The sequence below is a fragment of the Budorcas taxicolor genome, chromosome 11 (genome assembly GCF_023091745.1).
Source record: "Budorcas taxicolor isolate Tak-1 chromosome 11, Takin1.1, whole genome shotgun sequence".
Taxonomy (NCBI): domain Eukaryota; kingdom Metazoa; phylum Chordata; class Mammalia; order Artiodactyla; family Bovidae; genus Budorcas; species Budorcas taxicolor.
In genome coordinates, this window is record NC_068920.1 from 61,455,793 (window position 1) to 61,480,075 (window position 24,283).

The window sequence follows — 24,283 nt, forward strand, 5'->3', positions numbered from 1 at the left end:
CAATCATAAACAGATAAATAGCCCATTTTTTAAATGACCAAAGGATCTGAATAGACATTCCTCCAAAGAAGTTGTATAAATGATCAATATACACATGAAAAGGAAAATGTAAATCAAAACTACAGTGAAATACCACTTCATACCAGCTAGGATGGCTGTAATAAAAAAGACAGACATTTGTCAGTACCACTAAGAAGAGGACAGGGAGAGATTGGAATGCTCATACATAGCTAGTAAGAGTGTAAGATGGTGCAGCTGCTTTGAAAAGTAGTCGAGCAGGCCCTTAAAAGTTTAAATATATAAAGTAGATGTAGCAAGTCTGCTCCTAGATACACCCCCAAGAGAAATTAAAACAGATGTCCATACAAAATCCTTTACGTAAGTATTCCTAATAGGCAAAAAATGTGGAAGCAACTCAAATGTCCATAAAATGCTGAGTAGATAAAGACGTTATGATGTATCCATACGATGACTATTATTCAGCCATTTAAAAGGAAGCTGTACTGATACATGCTATAAAATGGGTGTACCTGAAGACATTATAAATCATATGGTTTGTAAGTTATATTGCAGTAAAGCTGATTTGACAACATAATCAGCTTGGATACTGTTGTAAATCTTTATGCCCAAGCTGAAACCCAGATCAATGAGATCAACGGTGAAACTCAAGCATCAGTGTTTTTTAAAGTTCCCCAGGTGATTGCATTGTGTAGCCAAGACTGAGAATCACAGCTCTAGAATCAGCTCTAATCTAAATGAGCTTTTAATTTAGGAAATTGGAGAAGGCAGTGGCACCCCACTCCAGTACTCTTGCCTGGAAAATCCCATGGACAGAGGAGCCTGGTGGGCTGCATTCCATGGGGTTGCTAAGAGTCAAACACGACTGAGAGACTTCACTTTCACTTTTATGCATTGGAGAAGGAAATGGCAACCCATTCCAGTGTTCTTGCCTAGAGAATCCCAGGGACGGGGAGCCTGATGGGCTGCCGTCTACAGGGTCTCACGGAGTTGGACATGACTGAAGCGACTTAGCAGCAGCAGCAGCATTAACATTGGTGCTACAGTGGATGTTGCCTTCTGTCTGGCGGAAGATGGATCTTTGCCACAAACATCCATGCCTTGGGAAGCAGGGTGACATAGCACAGTCCTGGCCCTCTGCACTGAGAAAGTTAAGCGGTTCTATTTCTCCATTCATAACTTGTTCAACAAGGTGTATGTAGACATTTAACTGAACCTCTAATTCCTCTTAGTTATAGTAGAGTCAGCATTTTCATTCTTGATGCATTAAGCTGGCTTTAGGTGAGAGTGAAGTCAGATGCAAGAGTGGGGTTGCCAGGCGTGTTGAAGGCTACACTTCATCCTTCTTTTACGGCTTTGTCTCATCAGGCTTCCTCACCTGGACATGTGGAATGAATTTTTTCACGTAATGTTGAATATACCCGATTGTCATCATCTTCCATCTTTGGATTTGTTAAGGCAGAAGCTAAAGAAAACATTTCAAGAACACTACACCAGCAAGATCAAGACCCTTTGTAATAGGCTAATTGTATTGCTCTTAGAATATAAGCGTTCACGGAAATAAAATATGGACCCTCCCTGGAGATCACCTTGTAAATACCTGCCCGTTCACTCAGTACCTCGATGTCTACATTTGCTATTATTGTCAATGTTTCTTAAAAATAAAAGCCCACAAAGCATATCCATGTGAATAGTTGTTACAGATATTTCAATGAAATACTCAACAGGATAAGGTCCCTGCCTAGCAGCCGATTACACTGCTTTTGGGGTGGATGCAAGCATTTATGAGGACAGTCTGCACAAGGACGTGCTCTGAAAGCGCTTAAAACACTGACCGGTTTACTTTCAGCCAGAAAAGAGCCACGTCCGGTTTTTTCATCCAAATTTAAAGGTTTATATTTGCATAAAATAAGCAAAATTTCCCCAGATATATCCAGCGAACTTCATGTTTTTATGAATAAAATGTGCATGTCCTTTATATATATAACTGTGTGTGTATATATATGTATAGCTTCCCAAGTGGTGCTAGTGGTAAAGAACCCGCCTGCCAGTGCAGGAGACATAAGAGACGGCCTCAAACCTTGGGTCGGGAAGATCCCCTGGAGGAGGGCATGGCACCCCACTCCAGTATTCTTGCCTGGAGAATCCCATGGACAGAGGGGCCTGGCGGGCTACAGTCCATGGGGTCACACAGAATTGGACACAACTGAAGTGATTAGCACACATACATGCCCTTTGTCATACCTGTTCTTTATTGCTATCCATGGGAAATAATGCAGGTGTCTGTTTTTTAAAAGTACCATGGAAAAGACTATCCCGGATCTTGAAAATAGTCATATAAACCCCATACATCATTAATGAGCTCTGAAATAACAGCAGCCAACATCATTCATTGACCGGCCCCTGCATTAGGAGGTGAAGTCTCAACCACTGGACCACCAGGGAGGTCCTGCAAATATGTTTTTATTTTAAAAATAATATAACCTACATGACTGATCAAACATATCTTCATATTAGAAGGAAACCAACATTAGATTTACTCACAGTGTCAAAACAACTGAGCACTGATAAAGACATTCGTGGGATTTTTTTTCTTTCCTCTTAAAAATGTTTTCAGTGGAAACGACTAAAACAGGTAAGGGTGCTGTTTTACTAAAGTGAAAGTGTCAGTTACTCAGTCATGTCCAACTCGGCAACCACATGGAGCCTGCCAGGCTCCTCTGTCCATGAGATTCTCCAGACAAGAATACTGGAGTGGGTTGCCATTCCCTTCAAGGTATTTTCCTGACCCAGGGATGGAAACCAGGTCTCCTGCACTGCAGGCAGATTCTTTACCGCCTGAGCCACCAGGGAAGCCCCCTGTTGTACTAAACTCAGAGCTAAATGAGTCCATCTGTGAAAAACAGCTGTGGTGCCTTCTTGTCTTGGGCAGAGAGGACCCTTGGCCTCTGCTTCCAGCCCCTGTCAACATGTCCTGCCTCTCTGCCAGCCCATTTGCAGTTATTCAGTCTTCAGCCCCATCACACCCAAGACACCCTCCGCGTCCTTCACACCAGCAACCTCAACCTGACCAGCGTCATCTCAGTGCTGCTGCCACCCATCTGGTGCCCAATCTGTGCCAAGGACTCCACTCACCACCTGCACAGTCAGCTTTCCTAGCTACAGCCTTGTCCCCAGGGAGGAAGGCTCCATCGAAACGAAGTCATTTTATTAAATACGCACTTTAGGAAAGTAGATCGTTTTTGGTGGTGGTGGTAGTGATGGGGTTTTGGGTTTTTTTCTCCATTTCATGGTACGAACTGTAGCAGTTATCTTCATTTCTTTATAAATCAGTTGTCTGGATCACATACACAGTTTATCTGCACAAGGACAAAAGCTCTGCATCCAAGGGGCAACTGAGGGACTTCTCTGGTGGTCCAGTGGTTGACCTCACCTCCCAGTGCAGGGGGTGAGGGTTCGATCCCTGGTCAGGGGGCTAAGATCCCACAGGCCTGGGGGCCAAAAAAATCAACACATATAAAACAGCAGTAACATTGTAACAAATACAATAAAGACTTTAAAAATGGTTCTTATCAAAAAACTTAAAGGTGGGGGAAACTGAGATGGACGCCACAGACAGCAGTGTTGGGGGCAAAGAAACCTCCAACTCACCGACGGAGACTGGAGTTCCCTGGGGACAGAGCTGGGTTCCATTTACCCCATGTCTCGAGTTGAGCAAGGGCCCAGCTCATCCTAAGTGCCCGGTATGGGCTGGATTCACCAAGGTTCAGATTTAATATCTACTTGGGCTTCCCTTGTAGCTCAGTTGGTAAAGAATCTGCCCGCAGTGCAGGAGACCCGGGTTCGATCCCTGGGTTGGGAAGATCCCCTGGAGAAGGAAATGGCAACCCAATGCAGTATCCTTGCCTGGAAAATCTCATGGACAGAGGAGCCTGATGGGCTGCAGGCCATGGGGTCACAAAGAGTCGGGCACGACTGAGCGACTAACACTTAACTTGCACTTGGGTCGAGGTCTTTCCCATTCATTCTCACTCCCTACTGCCACCACCTGCTCCACTTTCCCAGTCCCAGCTGAGAACAACGCTGGTTACTCCAGAGACTCAGAGATCCCTGTTACCAGTGCCTTTTCGCTTTGGATTATATCTGTGTCTAAGGCAATAGTTCTAAGAGGTACTTTTCCCTAAGATGCACCCGAGAAGCCGCAAGTGTGGCCCAGGCATATCAGAGATGAGCGCTCAGAGATGCTTGGGCATCGGCACGGTACGTAAACACACCTACAACGCTGTTCCTCCTCACCTTCTCCATCTCCAGTCCCAGGAGTCAGTGTCCTCGGTCCTCCTCCCTCATCGAGTCAATCCATCTGTCCCACTGGCTCTATTCTGAATGGTCCAAGTGAACCCCTTTCTGGATCGGTCCAGCTGCAGGCAGGCTAAGCTCCAGTAACACAGAACCCACATAAGGCAGCTTAGAGAAGACAAAGGTGATTGTGACCTCTCGTTAGTCTGGGGTGGGCAATCCTGTGCTAATGCTGACCCTGCCATGCTGAACAGGAGGCTTCCAGGATGTTCTGATGGCTGCCATTTCCCAGCAGAGGTGGACATCGTTCCCAGGGGCAAGACCTTCAAGCTGTGGACCCCAGCTGAGCTCACAGCCCACAGACCAGACACAATCAAGTTGGTTGTGTCTCTTGCCAGGGAGATGAGGAATGACGTGTCCAGCTGGGAGCCCAGGTGCCAAAATGTGGGGGTGACTAGTCCCCTAAAAAGCAGAAGAAAGACCTGGAGAAAAGTGGCCACAGCGGCCACCACTCCTGCCCCACGTCCCCTGCCTTACACTGCAGGCAGCTGCTGGGGCGGGCTGGTGCCCCCCTGGCTGCTGCAAGAAAGTGGCAATCCGATCCTAGGCGTCTGACCCCGAGACCTGCTTTCCTCCCGGGCTGGTGGTGGTCGGGTCGTTAAGTCATGTCTGACCCTTGCGAGTCCATTCCTCCGGCCGGGCTCACACTTGAAAAGCAGAAGTTACACTGCAAAGTTTCCTCCGCTATTAACACTGAGCAGGTGAACAAGTCAAGAGACACAGATGGTATGGAGCCGTTGACAGCAGTGTGTGTCATCTGTGTCTACACTTCCCCAGGAAACAATCACTAGTAAGTGAGGAAAAGCAAGATCTTGAGTTGAGCATGATAAATGTCATCATCCCATTTAGGATAAAAGATGCAATGATACAGGGACTTCCCTGGTGGTCTAGTAGCTAAGACTTCTCGCCCCCAATGCAGGGGCCCAGGTTCAACCCCTGGTCAAGGAACTGAGATCCTGCGTGCTGCAACTGAGACCAGGCACAGCCTAAGTAAATAAATATGAACTTTAAAAAAGGAAATGATATATTAATACACATGATATCCATGACTGTAAATGGGTAGATTTACTTCCAGAAAGATAAGCACACATTTGGCAGTTACCCCTGGAAAGGCGGGGGTCAGATTGTGAGTGGAAGAATGAAAGAGAGGGGCTGAGGGGGAAGGATGGGGGAAGGGATAGTTAGGGGGTTGGGGTTGGACATGTGTACACTGCTGTATTTCAAATGGATAACCAGCAAGGACCTGCTGGACAGCACAGGGAACTCTGCTCAAGGTTATGTGCAGCCTGGATGGGAGAGGAGTTTGGGAGAGAATGGATACATTTAAATGTACGGCTGAGTCCCTTCACTGTTCCCCTGAAACTATCACAACATTGTTAATCGGCTACACCCCAACACAAAATAAAAACTTTATAACATAGAAAAGAGCAACTTTTCGTTTTTGCTATATTTCTGTATTGAATGTTTTACAATGACTGCATCGTTTTGAAATAATTAAAAGAAGAAATGGCCAGCATATTTTCAAATTTAAAAAATTAAGTTGCCACTAAGCACATTTAGCTTAATCCTTTACAGAATGATAAATGTTAAATATACAAAGAAATAAGAGAGGTCTGGATGGATGGCAGGACTCCACAAATCCCAACAGATGAGTCAGCGAGGCCCTCATCTCCTGGGAATCATGGTGGTAATGGAATTCCAAGTAGCAACGCCGAACACCAGCTTTCTAGGTTTTAACCCAGGAGGTTAAACGCCATCTGGAGCACACAGTCAACATTCCAACCACTGTCCACACAGTGCACACAGTCTGGGAGGCAGGTGCCATCTGCCCCAGACTTGCAGGCGAGGATGTGGGGCCCAGAGAGTTTAGGTGGCATGGTCAGTGGGGAGCCAGGCAGGAAACAGTCTGACATGAGAGTCCTGGTCCTGAAGCCTTCACTTTGCACCAGGTCACCCTCAGAACAAGGAAAGGTCCCTCCCAGGCCAGGCTCAGCTGCCACCCTGACATGTGACACGTGACCGAGCCCTCACTGCATTCAGAGGCCTCAGGTCAGGAAGCTGTACTGCTCGCCGGCCAATCCCCTTGCTCAGGACAGGGCCAGTGACAGAAGAACCAGGAGTCCTGCCCTGACGCCTCTGGAAAGGACTGACTTACTCAGGACGCAGCTGTGATCAGTGGTAGGTTCAGAGACAGAAAACAGAATGGTGGCCAGTGGGAGCTTGGGGAGAGGGGCAAGGAAGTTACTGCCTCACGGTGCAGAGCTGCCTTCCGGGTGATGAGAAGTTCTGCAGGTCTGCCGTACAATGATATGAATATACTTAAAATTACTGAACTGTACACTTAGAAATGGTTGTGGTGGTAAATTTCATGTTGTCTATTTTACCACAATTAAAAATGTTTTAAATAAAATGAAAAATGTTAGTCGTTCAGTCATGTCTGACTCTTTCCGACTCCATCTGCAGCCCGCCAGGCTCCTCTGTCCACGGGATTCTCCAGGCAAGAATACTGGAGTGGGTTGCCATTTCCTCCTCCAGGGTATCTGCCCGACCCAGAGATCGAACTCAGGTCTCCTACTTGGCCGGCAGATTCTTTACCATCCCAGCCACCAGGGAAGCCCTTTAAATAAAATAAATCCTTTAATTTCCCAGAAGGAGTAGGTTGCTGTATTGAGAGATTTGAAACTGGGGAAAATGGCCTTAGGGAGCAACTGACTCAAAATCTTGCTATAATTGTAATTTAATTCAAGAAACTTTGAGAGCCTCCCTTGAAAAAGAAGCAGTTATGACAGAATTTGATCTTCACATTCATATTGTTCTTCATTTCAAATAAACACCGCATCTAAAAGCTACCATACTAGGGCGTGTTCCTTTAGCATATTTCGGTATTTTAAATTCATTCAGTAACACCACAGCACAGTATTCATTTAGCAAAGTACCATATAAAAATAAAGAAAATCTTTTCTATATCCATCAAAAGTACTTACATGTATGAGCAATGCCCTCCACAAACTCCTTATAGATATTACTCTCCTTACTTCTGTGATCAGCTCTAAGCATGACCCCAGTGGGACCACACAGAGCCAACAACTCAGGACGGGCAGGGCGATCCACAATCTTATCAAAACACAGATGGGAGCCCGGGCCAAGAAAGTAACCTCTAGGTAGGAAACGCGAACAATAACGATAGCTTATCTTGGTTTCCAGTCGTGGACGATTCCCAGGCTCGGGATCAGGCACTGTTATCAAAATTGAGCTTCTTGGGCGAGAAGTTCAGAATCTCCTCCAAGGAAGGGTCTTTACCCTCTGGAGCTATTTCAGACTCAAACATCTGCTGCAACAAAGTGTCCACCGTCTTATACTCTGGGAGGAAGGAAAAAGGACACATGGAACCGGACTGTGGGGGGAGGAGGGGAGCATCCAGCCCCTCAGAGCTGGGCTTTCCCGAAGGAGGACCTCGGAGGCCATCCCACAGAGCTCCCAACCCCCCCGGAGGCTCTGCAGACCAAGGAGAAGGTCCTCCTTGAAGGAGGCAGGAGGCCCACCTCTGGGGTGGCATGCCCGCCCCACTCCTCCCTGCATCTATGCTGTGCTGTGTCTAATTGCAAGAGACCGTGTCCCCGCCAAAGCCCCAGCTGGAATTCAGACAGCTTTGCATTCACTTAATGTTGTTTAGTTGGTAAGTATTATCAACTCTGTGTGCCCTCATGGACTGTAGCCCACCAGGCTCCTCTGTCCATGGGATTTCCCAGGCAAGAATACTGGAGCAGGTTGCCATTTTCTTCTCCAGGGGATCTTCCCAACCCAGGGATCAAACCCACATATCTTGCACTAGCAGCCGGGTTCTTCACCGCTTGAGCGACTGAACTAACTGAACTGAACTGAGCCACCAGGGAAGCCCCCTTGGGTTTACTCAGTCAATCCATAATTCACTGCAAGTCAGTAAAGTAATTAAACAGCTGATGGTAATGACCGCGTGTCCCAGGCACATTGTGAGGCCCTGGGAATACAGTTCAGTGCCGTTCAGTTCAGTCTCTCAGTCGTGTCTGACTCTTTGCAACCCCATGGGATGCAGCACACCAGGCCTCCCTGTCCATCAGCAACTACTGGAGCTTGCTTAAACTCATGTCCATCCAGTCGGTGATACCATCCAACTATCTCATCCTCTCTCATCTCCTCCTCCTCCCACCTTCAATCTTTCCCAGCATCAGGGTCTTTTCAAATGAGTCAGTTCTTCGCATCAGGGGGCCAAAGTATTGGAGTTTCAACTTCAGCATCATTCCTTGCAATATTAAGGATGTTAGGGACCAAACGACGGGCTCTAGGACCTGAGTCATGTTTACCAAAAAAAGACAGGACATGCGCTCATCCTGCCTGGCCAATCATGTAACGCCAGCTACTCCTGTAACTGAGACAAAGAACTGCCTGTATATAAGCCGCCATACTCCTTTGTTTGGGGCTCTTGTCGGATTCCACTGTGCTGGAAGAGACTTGGGCCCTAGCGCGCTAGAAATAAACTCCCTTCTTGCCTTTGCATTACTGTGGTGGACTTGCTCTCTCGGTCGGTTCGGAGATACGGGCTCGGTGCATAACAAAGGACTGAGTTCCTTTAGGATTGACTTGTTTGATCTCCTTGCAGAACAAGCGATTCTCAAGAGTCTTCTCCAACACCACAGTTCAAAAGCATCAATTCTTCGGTGCTCAGCTTTCTTTATAGTCCAACTCTCACATCCATACATGACCACTGGAAAAACCACAGCTTTGACTAGATGGACCTTTGTTGGCAAAGTAATGTCTCTGCATTTTAATAAGCTGTCTAGGTTGGTCATAACTTTCCTTCCAAGGAGTAAGCATCTTTTAATTTCATGGCTGCAGTCACCATCTGCAGTGATTTTGGAGCCTCCCAAAATAAAATCTGACACTGTTTCCCCATCTATTTGCCATGAAGTGATGGGACCAGATGCCATGATCTTCGTTTTCTGAGTGTTGAGTTTTAAGCCAGCTTTTTCACTCTCCTCTTTCACTTTCATCAAGAGGCTTTTGAGTTCCTCTTCACTTTCTGCCATAAGGGTGGTGTCATCTGCATATCTGAGGTTATTGATATTTCTCCCGGCAATCTTGATTCCAGCTTGTGCTTCATCCAGTCCAGCATTTCTCATGATGTGCTCTGCATATAAGTTAAATAAGCAGGGTAACAATATACAGCCTTGACATACTCCTTTTCCTGATTTGGAATCAGTCTTTTGTTCCATGTCCAGTTCTAACTGTTGCTTCTTGGCCTGCATACAGATTTCTCAGGAGGTAGGTTAGATGGTCTGGTATTCCCATGTCTTTAAGAATTTTCCACAGTTTGTTGTGATCCACACAGTCAAAGGCTTTGGCGTATTCAATAAACCAGAAGTAGATGTTTTTTCTGGAACTCTCTTGCTTTTTTGATGACCCAGCAGATGTTGGCAATTTGATCTCTGGTTCCTCTGCCTTTTCTAAAACCAGCTTGAACATCTGGAAGTTCACGGTTCATGTCCTGTTGAAGCCTCGCTTGGAGAATTTTGAGCATTACTTTGCTAGCGTGTGAGATGAGTGCAATTGGGTGGTAGTTTGAGCATTCTTTGGCATTGCTTTTCTTTGGGATTGGAACGAAAATTGGCCTTTTCCAGTCCTGTGGCCACTGCTGAGTTTTCCAAATTTGCTGGCATATTGAGTGCAGCACTTTCACAGCATCATCTTTCAGGATTTGAAATAGCTCAACTGGAATTCCAACACCTCCACTAGCTTTGTTTGTAGTGATGCTTCCTAATGCCCACTTGACTTTGCATTCCAGGATGTCTGGCTCTAGGTGAGTGATCACACCATCGTGGTTATCTGGGTAGTGAAGATCTCTTTTGTATATTTCTTCTGTGTATTCTTGCCACCTCTTAATATCTTCTGTTAGGTCCATACCATTTCTGTCCTTTATTGTGTGCATCTTTGCATGAAATGTTCCCTTGGTATCTCTAATTTTCTTGAAGAGATCTCTAGTCTTTCCCATTTTATTGTTTTCCTTTATTTCTTTGCATCGATAACTGAGGAAGGCTTTCTTATCTCCTCTTGCTATTCCTTGGAACTCTGCATTCAAATGGGTATATCTTTCCTTTTCTCCTTTGCATTTCATTTCTCTTCTTTTCACAGTTATTTGTAAGGCCTCCTCAGACAACCATTTTGGCTTTTTGCATTTCTTTTTCTTGGAGACGGTCTTGATCACTGCCTCCTAAACAATGTCATGAACCTCCATCCATAGTTCTTCAGGCACTCTATCAGATCGAATCCCTTGAATCTAATGTCACTTCCACTGTAAGGGATTTGATTTAGATCATACCTGAATGGTCTAGTGGTTTTCCCTACTTTTTTCAATTTAAGTCTGAACTTGGCAATAGGAGTTCATGATCTGAGCCACAGTCAGCTCCTGGTCTTGTTTTTGTTGACTGTATAGAGCTTCTCCATCTTCGGCTGCAAAGAATATAATCAATCTGATTTCGGTGTTGACCATCTGCTGAGGTCCATGTGTAGAGTCTTCTCTTGTGTAATTGGAAGAGGGTGTTTCTATGACCAGTGCCTTCTCTTGGTAAAACTCTATTCACCTTTGCCCTGCTTCATTCTGTACTCCAAGGCCAAATTTGCCTGTTACTCCAGGTATTTCTTGACTTCCTACTTTTGCATTCCATTCCCCTATAATGAAAAGGACATCTTTTGGGGGTGTTAGTTCTAGAAGGTCTTGTAGGTCATCACAGAACTGTTCTGCTTCTTCAGCATTGCTGGTCAGAGGATAGACTTGAATTACTCTGACACTGAATGGTATACCTTGGAAACGAACAAATATCATTCTATCATTTTTGAGATTGCATCCAAGTACTGCATTTCAGACTCTTTTGTTGACTATGATGGCTACTCCATTTCTTCTAAGAGATTCTTGCCCACAGTAGTAGAGATAATGGTCATCTAAGTTAAATTCACCCATTCCAGTCCACTTTAGTTCACTGATTCCCAAAACGTTTACTAAAATGTTCACTCTTGCCATCTCCTGCTTGACTACTTCCAATTTGCCTTGATTCATGGGCTTAATATTCCAGGTTCCTATGCAATATTGCTCTTTACAGCATTGCACCCTACTTCCATCACCAGTCATATCCACAACTGAGTATTGTCTTTGCTTTGGCTCCATCTCTTCTTTCTTTCTAGAGTTATTTCTCCACTGATCTCCTGGGGATACAATGGAGAACAAAAAAGACACAGCCCTGCACCTGTGGAGCTTTGAGTCTGCAGAGAAGACAGATGGTGACCAGGCAGTCACTCAGCAGTGACTGTGCAGCTGACCTGTGCTAAAAGATGGGGGAGGAGAGCTGGGGGAGCTCCCAGGAGCACCTGACTTCTTGGGGAGCCCAGCGTGCTGCCCCAAGGAAGCAGAGACCTGTGGGAGGAGAGGCCTTGGTTAGGCAAGGAGGGGTGGACGGGATGAGAGCATGGGAGAGAGCAGCGTGTGCAGGATGGGGCAAGGGAGCCCAGGAAGTGGGGCCAGCAGGGCTGAAGGGCAAAGGCACAGGGGTCCTGGGCTGAGATATTCAAGGGAACCAGATATGGGGCCCCCGAGCCCATGGCAGGCCTTTACCCTTGACCCACAAAAAGCCCCTGAAGGTCAGGTTTGCATCCTGGAAACATCACAGCAGCTGCTATGAGAAGGATGGATCAGAGGCAGCTTCGGGTTGGGTTACACTTACTTTTGGATGCAATTCTGAAGTACAGGCCTCTCAAGTCCTGCTTTTTGTTGCCTCCTTCGTCCGCACTGAAGCCACTGTCCTTGGTGTCCACATTGTCAATGAGCCCCCCGTCCTTCATGTCTTCCCTTCAGGGAGGAAGACGTGTGTGAACACGGCCGAGTCCCTCAGCTGAGCCCCTCTCTGTCCTCCCAGCCTTGGCCCCACGCCACCCGTGCAGCCGGTGAGGGTCTCTGAGAACTGGCACCCAGGAGCCAGCTGGCTGCCATGGGACCTCGGGGGTTAAAGGTGGTCAGGACCCTGCCAAGAACACCCCATCTCCAAAGTCCACGAGCCATGTCAGGAACTGCTACTCACTCTTGGACCCCCACTCCAAGCTCCTGAATCTTCTTCTCAATGGCAGTTTCCACTTCACTCTTTTCTAACGAATATGCCACAAAAAACGCCTCCAAGATGAATGCTATGAAAATACTGAGAAAGAATAAAAGGCAGAGGGTGTTATACTGAGTCAGCCACGGTCTAGGTGATGGGAAACCGTGATGCCAAAGAGTTTCCAAGCCCACATGAGAAAAAGGCTGCCCATCTTTGCAAAGAAAACAGAACATGAAGAAGAAATGGCAACATGTCTTTCAAGCATTGGGCACAACTTGCTTGCATCTGGAAAATCATTCTTCCTCTACATCCTATTTAAACAGTGACTATTAAGAAAATAGAGGGCTTTTTAATTCACAATTTTTAAAGGTTATATTCCAGTTATAGTTATTATAAAACACTGACTATATCCCCTGTGTTGTAGCTGATGATAAGTCACTTCAGTCATGTCCAAGTCTTCGGGAGTCTAAGGACTGTAGCCCACCAGGATTCTCCAGACAAGAATACTGGAACGGGTTGGCATGCCCTTCTTCAGGGGATCTTCCTGACCCAGGGATGGAACCCGAGGCTCTTATATCTCCTATACTGGTAGGCAGGTTCTTTACTCCTAGCGCCACCTGGGAAGCCCATCCTTGTATCTTATTTTACATGTAACAGTTTGTACCTCTTAATCCCCTGCCCCTGTATTGCAAAACTATGAAATGAGTCACCAATTTGTGAGTCATCCTTGTGCAGGGGCAATGTAAATCTTCTTTGTATATGGTTCCAATTTTATCACAAGTGTTGCCAGACCAAGGACAAAAATACAGTTTAAGGGGAAGCTTAGGCCAAATAATGGTTGATAGACAACTCTCCATGAATGTCTCATGTTTCTGCACAGTCTGGATCCTGGAGCAAAGGCACTGGGAGTCAATTTAGGGATGTATTAACTGTAAAAAAAAATTCACTTATGGAAAACCCGAACTTTTTGACCAACCCAGTACACTAGCCTCCGGAGATGTCCCATGGGAGTAAAGCTTGGCGCTGCCTCCTCCCCAGAGATCACTGTGGCTAGCAAAGACCTCTCCTCCCCAGAGACCTGCTTACATTCAGGAGTGAAAACACGGTCTTTCTTGAGCTTACTTACAAAACAGAAACAGACTCACAGACTTAAAGAATGAACTTATGCTTGCCAGAGAGGAAGAATGGGGGGAAAGGACAGTTAGGGAGTCTGGGATGGACATGTACACACTGCTGTATTTAACATAGATAAACTCTTTGAAATTTAGTAATGTTTATCTTTTTGCCAGTTTTTCTAAATGTCCTCTGGACATCTAATAACAACATATGAGATACGAAATTTTTTATATGTTTGTGTAGGATATGATTACTATAAATTAAATATAAATCTATTATATTTAAATTATTAATGATGTCATTCAAGATGCTCCTATTCTTATTTTTTCTGCACTTGATAAAATATTCTCAGAGAAATGTTAATATGTCTCTCTATGATTATATATTTTTTCTTTTCCCTTATATTTCTTCTGATTTTGCTTTATGTATCTTTGTTTCTTTGCTGTTAAGGTGTCTAACAGTTTATGATCTCTATCTTCTTGGGGAACTGTACCTTTTATCATTAAAAATTTTCACCTTTGTTTCATTTAAAATAAATTAAATTTTAAAAATAAAACAGAAAACCAACAGGGGCCCATCTAGCACAGGGAACTCTGCTGAATGTCGCACGGCAGCCTGGAGGGGAGCAGCGTTTGGGGGAGAATGGACACGTGCATATGTGTGGCTGAGTCTCGCCCCTGTTCACTTGAAACTATCACATTGTTACCTGGCTATGCTCCAATACAAGGAAATACAAGGAAAAAGGTTTTAAAATAAGGTATTTCTGGTTTTCTCTCTCTCTCCAGAGGGGAGGATGGGCAGGTCTTCCCAGATATACAGATTAGAGTTTCCTCATTTTGAATTTCTCATTCTACAATCCAGCCCGTCCAGCTGGCCCTCCTCTCGCTGCTTAGTGGGGACTGGGGCTCAGGGAACAGACCCAGGTATTGCTCTGGCTGCAGCTTCTGCCATGAGGAATGAGCTCTCTCTGCCTTGGGCCCTAGGTGTCACGCTCGGTCACTACACACACACAACACACACGCACAGTGGCCCGTCAGTTTGTGAGCAGGGAATCCCAGCCCCTCACCACCCTGACGTAACACAGTGCTGCCGGAGCCCCGGCTGCCACCACCTCCTCGTACCTTGGGGAGGAGAGCAGCAGAAAAACCCCCACAGCTTTTCACGGTGCCCCGGCCCACCCCAGAGCCACTCGGAGGCGTTTTTCTCTTGTTCCTGTTGCATGTTCTGTCCAGACTGTGCAGGACCAGCAGCACTGAGCGGTTCTTCCCCTCCCCTCCCGCTACCAAAACTAGTGGGTTGGTGGCCAAAGCAGCCTTGAGGTAACAAGGCCCGGGGCTGGGCTGTCACGCCAAGAGTTGTGTGCCCTGGGCGCTGAGAAGGGTACAACAGCCAGAAAACACCTCTGGGAAAAAACTCAGCGATCAAGGGCCTCCCTGGTGGCTCAGTGGTAAAGAATCCATTTGCCAATGCAGGGAACACGGGTTTGACCCCTGATCTGGGAAGATCCTACAAGCTGCGGAGCAACTGCTGAGCCTGTGCTCTAGAGCCCACGGGCCACGAGCACTGAAGTGCACGCATCCCAGAGCATGCGTGCTGCAGAAAGAGAAGCCACCGCAATGAGAGCCTGCACCCCAGCACGAGAGCGGTGCCCACCTGCTGGAGCCAGAGAAGAGCCTGAGCAGCAGTCAAGACCCAGCACAGCCAATGAGTAAACAAACGACCAAAGTTAGTTAGAAAATGCAAACCCGTGATCAGGGGGACTCAGATTCCCACAAGGAACTGGAATCAGAGAGATTGGCAAGCTGGAAGGAAAGCCTTCTGAAGCGCTGAGATGTTGTAACTGCTTTCAAAGAGTGGCTGAGCTCCCCCACCCCCAGAAGACAGATCAGGACAGAACTGGAACCAGTGAAGAGAGTTAACCAGTGGCACCTTTCCATTCTACCTGTGCAAGGACAGGTGAGGACCAGAGCTGGACAACAAGGAAACTAGCTCGTTTAGGTTCTAACAAGTCCCAGGAGTTGGGCAGATTTCAGCAGAGGGTGGATGCAATTCACAAGGATGTTCATCCCAGTGGGGAAGGGTAGGGAGACCCACCAGGACCCCAGAGCCCTTCTGACCCAACCAACTTGTGAGGCTATGAGATGCATATGACATATTGATATGCACGGCTGGCTGACGCTGAGGAACACAAGTGTGAATAGAAGTTAGACGCCTCCCTTCTGGTGTCCTGGGCATCTAGCAAGGGAGAGGTGACCCATCCTCAGGGAACTCCAGGGTGGAGCCAGGGAGGAGGGAGGTGCGAGCGGCTGTAGTTCTGAGGGTGGTTGGCGGGGGGGTGGAATCTGGAAAGGTCCACTGGCAGGAGAACACTCACTTCACGATGAGAATGACGACCACAACGTGGAAGCCGATGAAATACAGCTTTGCTGCCTGGTGTGTCACGAGGGCAAAGCCGTCTGCGAGGAGTGCAAAGCTAAGGCACCAAACCTGCGAGGTCGTAGCTCAGTTGCTCAGTCGTGCCCCACTCTTTGCGACCCCTGGACTGTAGCCCGCCAGGCTCCTCTGTCCACGGGATTTCCCAGGCAAGAATACTGGAGCGGGCTCCCACTTCCTTCTCCTCCCAGAAGCTGCTCTGAGCAGCCCCCACCACACCTCCTCCTCAGAAAGGATATCATGCCACTGGTTAACCACAGTGAGCTCCGTCAGCAGGATGAGTGAGGACGCCAGGTTGTTGAAGTTGTTTTTGCAGTACCTGCCTCGGGCAAATGCTGAGTCTTTTAAGGCTGGGTTCCCACACACCGCGGCATCAGGACTGCCAGAACCGGGGTCCAGGAAGTGGACTTTGCCGTGGAACGCTTCCATCCCAATGATGGCAAATGCATAGTAGACCACCTAGGGTGGGCGGCAGGGTCATGGGGTGGCACGCGGGGTGAGGGGAGGCAGGAGGACATGGACAGGGGTGGGCCACGTGACAACAGCCAGCAGGAAAGGCTGCTGCCCTCATTCCAGGAACGGCTGCCCCCTAGCCATGAGTTCCAGCAACATCAGCAAAAAGGGTGGCTGGGGTTTACCCACCCAACACTGGGGTGTTCAGGGACAGGAGACACACTGGCTGGACCACACCTTGACCTCTCCCAGAGTCCCCATTTACAAAGTCAAAGTGATGCTGCTAGCAAGTCAGGGCATTCAATTTGCTCTTGCCGTTCACTCCTGTCTGACTCTGCGACCCCATGGCATGCAGCCCACCTGGCTCCTCTGTCCATGGGAATGTCCAGGCAAGCATACTGGAGTGGGTTGCCATTTCCTTCTCCAGGGGGTTTTTCTGACCCAGGGATCTAACCCACGTCTCCTGAATTGGCAGGTGGATTCTTTATTGCTGAGCCACCAGGAAAGCCCGACTCATTAGATTTCGAATATTTGTCATACTGTATAGCGATTTCCCAGTAGAGTTTAAAAAACAATCCAGATATAAGAGCCATGCACTGAAAGGAGCTTAAATCCCTGAGAACCACCTGGTGGTTAGGGCTAGGAATACCCCCCTGGACTGCGGGTGAGAAAAACTGTAACGAGATTAACCTGCGGAGGCTGGGGTGTTCATTACAGCAGCCAGCGTAGCTGAACTGTTTGCAGGTATAAAGGCTGGACGTTTATACACATTTGATATTTTTAAAAATGGCTCCTAGAAACCACTGATCTCATTGATTTCATCTCTCTTTCTTTCGCTCACTTAAAATAAGGCTCAGAGAGAGCTGCTAAGAATGAATCTCTTAGACTCCCCTGGTGGTACGGTGGCTAAGAATCTGCCTGTCAAAGCAGAGGACACAGTTTGATCCCTGGTCCGGGAAGATTCCACATGCCCTGGGCAGCGAAAGCCCATGAACCACAGCTAGTGAGCCCGGGTGCTGCCACTACCGAAGCCCTAGAATCTGTGCTCTGCAGCAAGAGAAGCCTCCACGATAAAGAGCCCACCCACGATGAAGAGCCCACCCACTGCAGCGGAGAGTAGCCGCGGCTCGGTGCAGCCAGAGCAAGCCCATGCAAAGCAACGGAGGCCCAGTGCAGCCAGAAATGAGAAAGTAAGTTTTAAAAAACGAACGTCTTACCACTTGCTTCACGTGGATCAGAAAGAAAACACTCACCAAGACCAGGCCGCCGAATGTCAGCATTGTGGGGCCAATGTTAATTAAGGTGGTCACGATCACCCGGAACCTGGGATAAAATGAAGTTTCTGACACAAGGAACAGGGCACGTAAGAATAAAACTGACAGCATCCTAGCACCTTTGGTTTTAATGCCTCTCCCTCCTGTCCTGCATCTGTTCTCTAAATGCCGCTAGGAATCTGCCTTTACAATTTTGCCAATGTCAGTCCATCTACCGAACTGGGTGGGAGGGGCAGCAGGTGGTTAACTTGTATTTCACCTAGAGCAAAGCAAGCCAGTTAAAAAAAAAACATGAGAAAGATAATCAGTTTCACCAGTAAGACAAAGGCTGAAACCCAGCCTGGGACTTCCCTGGTGGACCAGCGACTAAAACTTTACCTTTCAATGCAGGTGGGTGAGGGTTTGATCCCCGGTTGGGAAGCTAAGATTCCACGTGCCTTGTGGCCAAAAAAACAAAAAGTAAAACAGAAATAATATTGCAATAAATTCAATACAGACTTTAAAGATGGTCCACAACAACAAAAAACTTAAAAAGAAAAGAAAAACCATGCAGTCTCACCTGATTTTTTCCTCCACCTTTTTCTACATCAAAAATCCAGTCTGTGTTAAAGCTTCCTTGGAGACTTAGGTTGAAAGAGTATTTTGTGGGGTAGCAGGCCAGTCCTGGAATGGAGGCATCCCCCTATACTCCTAGGAAGGAACCTAGCCTATCCAAAACAGAGTGGCTTTTCCAGGCTTGGGGAGCAGACTGCTAGGTCTGTGCCTAGTTCTGTCTCTTTCTAGCTGTGCATCACTGGGGAAACCTCTCACTCTCTCTGAGCTCCAATGCCATGACCCATGAACTCAGGATCATCAAAGCCCCTACATCAAGCATTGTTGGAAGGATTTAACAAGCTCCAATACTTTGGCCACCTGATGCAAAGAGCTGGCTCATTGGAAAAGACCCTGATGCTAGGAAAGATTAAGGGCAGGAGGAGAAGGGGTGACAGGGTGAGATGGCTGGATGGCATCGACTCAATGGACATGACAATGAAGGACAGGGGAGCCTAGAGTGCGGCAGTTTATGGGGTCACAAAGAGTCAGACACAACTTAGGGACTGAACAACAGTAAGACAATGGTTATCACACTGTTAGCATTAGCTGCCAGCATTAGCTGCCGTCATGACACGCAGGCACAGTTGGGGGACCAGGTCACGTGGATGAAAGTGATGGACTGACTTCCTGCCCTCAGGGAGCTGCCACGGGTCCCCTTCAGCATCTTCACAGGCTCCCTGCCCCTGCCCACTGCCCCCGCCCACTGCCCCCGGAGAACCCAGGTCCTCTATACAAGTTCCACCCTGGGGACACAGGTGGGCATGTTTCTAGCTCCCAGGCAGGATGGTTTCTGTCGAGCCCCAGAGAAGGGAAACCATTCAGGTGCAACGGTTCCCCATGGTTTCATCCTTACCTCTGAATGCTGACGATGACCCGTAGGAGCCGGAGTATTCTCAAAATCAAGACAATATCCAGTACCTGCTGACTGTTGTATTTTCTCGCTGGAAAAAGAACACAGTCAACTCTCATTGTTCTTTCTGAGCCTCCAGCTTGTCCCTTAATTCAATGACGCCTGAGACTCTGGGGGTCCTGGGAAAATATGCACTTCACTTCAAGAACAGGGTGATGGCTCCAAGCAACAGGAAGGGAGGGCTCTGCAAGCTGATCAGAGTGAGCTGAGCAGCCCTGCCAGCCCTAGAGCAAAGGCTCATGAGCGCAGGACCAGACTTCAGACCATCATCAAGAAGTGACTGTGGGTCCCGTGCTACGGAGCACATTTCAGCAAGCCCTTCTCCCCCAGCATTCATTTCACAGTCAGGTTAAGCTACTCTGTCTGGGATTCCCTGGTGACCCAGTGATTAAGAGTCCGACTGCCAATGCAGGGGACATGGGTCCAGTCCCTCGTCTGGGAAGATCCCGTGTACCACGGGGTGACTAGGCCCATGCCAGAACTACTGAGCCTATGCTCCAGAGCGCGGGCTCTGCAACAGGAAAAGCTACTGCGATGAGAACCCGCGAGCCTGTGCACTGCAACCAGGAAAGGCCACGCACAGCAATGAAGACCCAGCACAGCCAGAAATACAAATAAATAAGCATTTGAGAAAAAAAGAGAACCTGCTTTATCTGTAAATAATCTTCTCTGCCTCTACAGGAAGGAGGGTGCGGGTGCTGAGGGCACATGTCGGGAAGCCAGAGGAGGGTGGAAGGAAGAGGGTGGGAGGACGGCGGGCAGAGGCTGACGCCACATCTGGGTCCGGGGCCAGGGGCCAGCATGGGCAGAAGGTCAAGGGTGAGCCCTGAGACCAAGGGCAGTTTTGGAGAAATAACCAGGTGAGTGTTTGGTATGATGACGCCTGCACATGAATCTCTACATAAAGAAGCTGAGCACTGAAGACTTGATGCTTTTGAACTGTGGTGCTGGAGAAGACTGTTGAGAGTCCCTTGGACATCAAGGAGATCCAACCAGTCAGTCCTAAAGGAAATAAACCCTGAATATTCATTAGAAGGACTGATGCTGAAGCTGAAGCTCCAATACTTTGGCCACCTGACGTGAAGAACTGACTCACTGGAAAAGCCCCTGATGCTGGGAAAGATTGAAGGCGGGAGGAAAAGGGGACGACAGGACGAGATGGTTGGATGGCATCACCGACTCGATGGATGTGAGTCTGAGCAAACTCTGGGAGATGGTGAAGGACAGGGAAGCCTGGCGTGCTGTGGTCCATGGAGTCGCAAAGAGCTGGACGCAAATGAGCAAATGAACAACAACAACCATACAGCTAAACACAGACAAAGCTGCCATCCCTCTCCAGAACATGGAACATTCTTACTGACTCTCCTTCATCCCCTCTGCATGGCTCCAAACACCCCAAGAGTGCACCATGGATGTTCTACAAAGATTACTGATTGAACACACGATCCAGGAAGCAGAGAAGCTGGCAGTGGGTGATGACACTGACCTTGAATGGTGGTGTTGGCCACAGTGGCCAGCAGGGCTGCGATGATGATCAGCGTATCGAACCTAACAGTGAAGAAGCAACATCAGTAAGGAATCAAGGGAAAGGTCTGTCAAGCTCAGGATACAGTGAATCCTAAGAAAATGCTAAATCCAGTCTCCTAGGGAAAGCCAAGATCCAGCCATCAGACTCATTTCCATGATTTTTAGGACAGCAGGTACAAAGAAAGAAAGACTGTGTTTGATCACTGACTGGCTGCACCAATGAACCATTCCAGGCAATCTGTAGAAATCAACTAATTCACATCACTCTGCCTTCCAGCACAGCTACATACTTGCAAGAACACTGACACATTTTCAGAAGACACAGTATAATTTTTCTTGGCATTAATTTTACTAAATGCATTGCAACTTAAATTTTTTTTTCCTTTTTGTGTTTTGGCTACACTGAGCAGGATCAAACCCACATCCCCTGTATTGGAAGCATGGAGTCTTAACCACTGGACCACCAGGGAGGTTCTGCAACTTTCTAATTAAAGATGAAATTCATCGTGCCATTACTTTTCTTTCTGACAAAAGTGCCATGGTCCTGGGCAACACTGGTCAGGTCCCTCCTGTTGGGCCACACAAGAAGTCTAGTGAGTTTCTTGGCACCGAAAGTAGTGACTACAGAGATCCAACTTTCCAAACTGTGTCCTCCTAAATCTGGTGTTCCGTGATGCCTGACACTCGGCGGCACCCGAGATGGTGTGTGGCACGCGGGCAATCGTTTGAGGCTGGGAGGTACACAGCCTGGAGGACAGAAAGTCACAGAGACACATCCAGCCCAGCAAAGAGCTCGCTAAGGTCCACATCATTCAGCCACGCAGGCCATGTTTTCTGATAATAAGACTAGACGAGCGTGGGGCCCGGTAGTTCTGGAGGGAACTGTCTCACTGGGTGTGTGTCCTAAGATTCCTTTTCAAATTCAAGATGTGATTCTAATTTTAGCCAGTCATTTGAACCGACATCATAAATCACAGCTCTGACAACCAGATGTTCCCATGTCCTCAAGACTTCATTATAAGAAGCCTGGGGACTTCCCTGAAGTCCAGTGGTTAAGATGCCACACTTTCACTGCACGGGGCACAGCTTCGATTCCTGGGAGGACCAAGAACCAAGATCCCTCATGCTCTGTAGCATGGTCAAAAAAACAAAACAAGACTAATGAGCAAAAAGCAACAAAAAAGAAACCTCCAAACTAGGCAGACGAAGCTGTGTTCCCACAGTGTGACAGGAAGCCCGGTCTTCACCCATGGTCCCCCGGCCACCCACAAAAAAACACACAGACTCACCAGTTCCAGAACTGCTTCCTTCCAAAATAAGCGCTGGGTTCATACGTGTACAATTTCAGGAGAATCTCAATGATATACAGAGAAAGGAAAAGCCATTCTGCGTAGGAAATTAAGGAGTCTTTCTCATCCAAAGCAATGAATATGGCATTTATTAGAATGATGACATCGTAAACCCAGACAAAAATCCTGGCAGGAGGAAAAAAAGAAGAGATTCTGTCATATTTTGCAGTTAAAAAAGAAAAAGGCAGTTTTAGAGCCCTCCAGGGACAGATGTGTTTCCTGTCAATGTGATGAATGTGATACACTCACCACCTCCCACTCCACCAACACACACACACACACACACACACACACACACATTCACCTCTCATGGAAAGAAAGGTTCCAGCGTGGTCAGGGCCCTGAAATTCTCCTGCCTCCCAGGCTTTCCTGCCAAGGAGAAAATGAAGACAGAGCGAGGGAGCAGGATGAAGGCCTAGTGTTCCCAAGTTCGCCTTTCCAGCACAGCAGCTGGGTCAGAGGAAAGGTTCAGTAGAATCAGAAGGCAAGGAAAAGGTTTAGGAACCACTGTATCTCCAGTGCTTGTCCCTGGAAAACTGGAATCTTTTGCTAAGAAAGCTCCTGAAAACTTCTTTTTCTTTTTTTAAACCAAATTCTCTTTTCTTTTTCTAAACAGGTTAAGATTATTTTAACAATATTTTCTATTTAACACAGTACATCCAAACTACCACCTGCTTAACATGTAATGATCGTAAAAATTACAAGCGAGATATTTCACATCTTTTTTTGGTATGAAGTCTTTGAAATCCGGCATGTATGTGTGTGTTTTCTTGTGTGTCTTTTTTTAAATTGGGATATAGTCGCTTTATACACACACAAGACTTCCAGGGAGTCAACATGTCCTATTTTCTCACCAAGTCAGGGGTGAAAAGGGATAAAAAAATGTGCTATTTGGGCTCAGCATCAGCTTTTCAACGCCAGAGCGGGTTACCCCAAGCAGGCATCTGTGTGCTGTGCTCCTGGGTGAATCCTGGACGTGGCTGCAGGAAGATAGAGTCCTAGCCCACTGTTCTGGGGAAGCTTCAGACTCTAGGGGCCAGCCCTGGATGCCACGTGTGGACACACAAACATCCATCATGTGAAACACATCTGTAGCTCAATGTGGAGATGAATGGAAGGGACCCTTTACATGGAGGGTTTTGGTTAATACAGAATATGGGCGCTGAAAGGGATATTTACCTGCATCATGGGCGGGGCTACTTTCAAGGACTTCTGAACCATTTACTTTCTTAAAAAAAAAATATTTATTTGCAACAGGTCTTAGCTGTGGCACGTGGGATCTTAGATCTTTCTTGCAGCATTTGGGGTCTTTAGTCATGGCATGTGGGATCTAGTTCCCACCAGGTACAGAACTCGGGACCCTTGCACTGTGAGTGTGGAGTCTTAACCACTGGACCACCAGGGGCATCCCATCATTCACTTTTATGAGACAAGGAATTCAAAGACGGCAAGAGGGAGAATCTCTGCTGATAGGAGTATTCCAGGCAACATGTAGTAAAAATAAGGTCTCCAACCAGGATAAAGGACTCCTGCTGGAGTCCAGTGTGTTGTTCAGTCACGTCTGACTCTTTGCGACCCCATGAACTGCAGCACTCCAGGCTTCCGTGTGCTTCACCATCTCCCAGAGTTCACTCAAACTCACGTCCACTGTATCGATGATGCTATCCAACCATCAGTCTGCCCCCCATTCTCCTCCTGCCCTCAGTCTTTCCCAGCATCAGTGTCTTTTCCAATCAGTTGCTTTTCACCAAGTCCATCTACTTGAGAATAAAAGATTCAGCTGACATTCTTAACAGTCATTCTAGTGATGCTAACTCATGTCTTCCTACCACATTCTTTACAGAGTCAGAATACACTTGCCATCAACTTCCTAATGACTCTGATAGGGCTGGAACTTTCTGAAATCAGAGTGATTCGCTTCACTGACTCAGGAAACACAGCCAGTCTGTGGCTCTTGAGCATTAAAAAAAAAAAAAAAATTGAAAAAGGAAGCGAAATCTAAAAACCTGGCCTCTGGCTAAGGTTAAACACAGCTTGTCCAAAACCCTTTCCATGCCTCCCTGAAAAAACAAACACAGCGAGCAGGGGGTGACTTATAGCTTCAGTAGTGAAATGTATTCAGTCCAGAAAGCACTA

At 47.3% G+C, this 24,283-nt stretch overlaps 2 protein-coding genes and 1 non-coding gene across 3 annotated transcripts in view; 1 reads left to right on the forward strand and 2 right to left on the reverse strand.

The window, feature by feature from the left end:
* The window catches only part of BUB1 (BUB1 mitotic checkpoint serine/threonine kinase), a 35,647-nt gene extending 34,065 nt beyond the window's left edge, over nt 1–1,582 (forward strand). Inside the window, exon 25 of the mRNA XM_052649106.1 lies at nt 1,387–1,582. Coding sequence (XP_052505066.1) covers nt 1,387–1,582 — 196 coding nt within the window. The remainder of the gene's footprint in view (nt 1–1,386) is intronic.
* A 6,021-nt stretch (nt 1,583–7,603) lies between these two features.
* LOC128056932 (two pore calcium channel protein 1-like) overlaps nt 7,604–24,283 on the reverse strand; it is a 56,353-nt gene continuing 39,673 nt past the window's right edge. Inside the window, exons 11-19 of the mRNA XM_052649759.1 lie at nt 22,088–22,273; nt 20,758–20,819; nt 19,215–19,302; nt 17,747–17,816; nt 16,280–16,499; nt 15,982–16,072; nt 12,477–12,590; nt 12,123–12,247; nt 7,604–7,734 (exon numbers count right to left, since the gene is read on the reverse strand). Coding sequence (XP_052505719.1) covers nt 7,604–7,734; nt 12,123–12,247; nt 12,477–12,590; nt 15,982–16,072; nt 16,280–16,499; nt 17,747–17,816; nt 19,215–19,302; nt 20,758–20,819; nt 22,088–22,273 — 1,087 coding nt within the window. The remainder of the gene's footprint in view (nt 7,735–12,122; nt 12,248–12,476; nt 12,591–15,981; nt 16,073–16,279; nt 16,500–17,746; nt 17,817–19,214; nt 19,303–20,757; nt 20,820–22,087; nt 22,274–24,283) is intronic.
* LOC128057045 (U6 spliceosomal RNA) lies at nt 13,182–13,286 on the reverse strand. Its single transcript, XR_008200238.1, has one exon. It is a non-coding gene; the product is annotated as a U6 spliceosomal RNA (small nuclear RNA).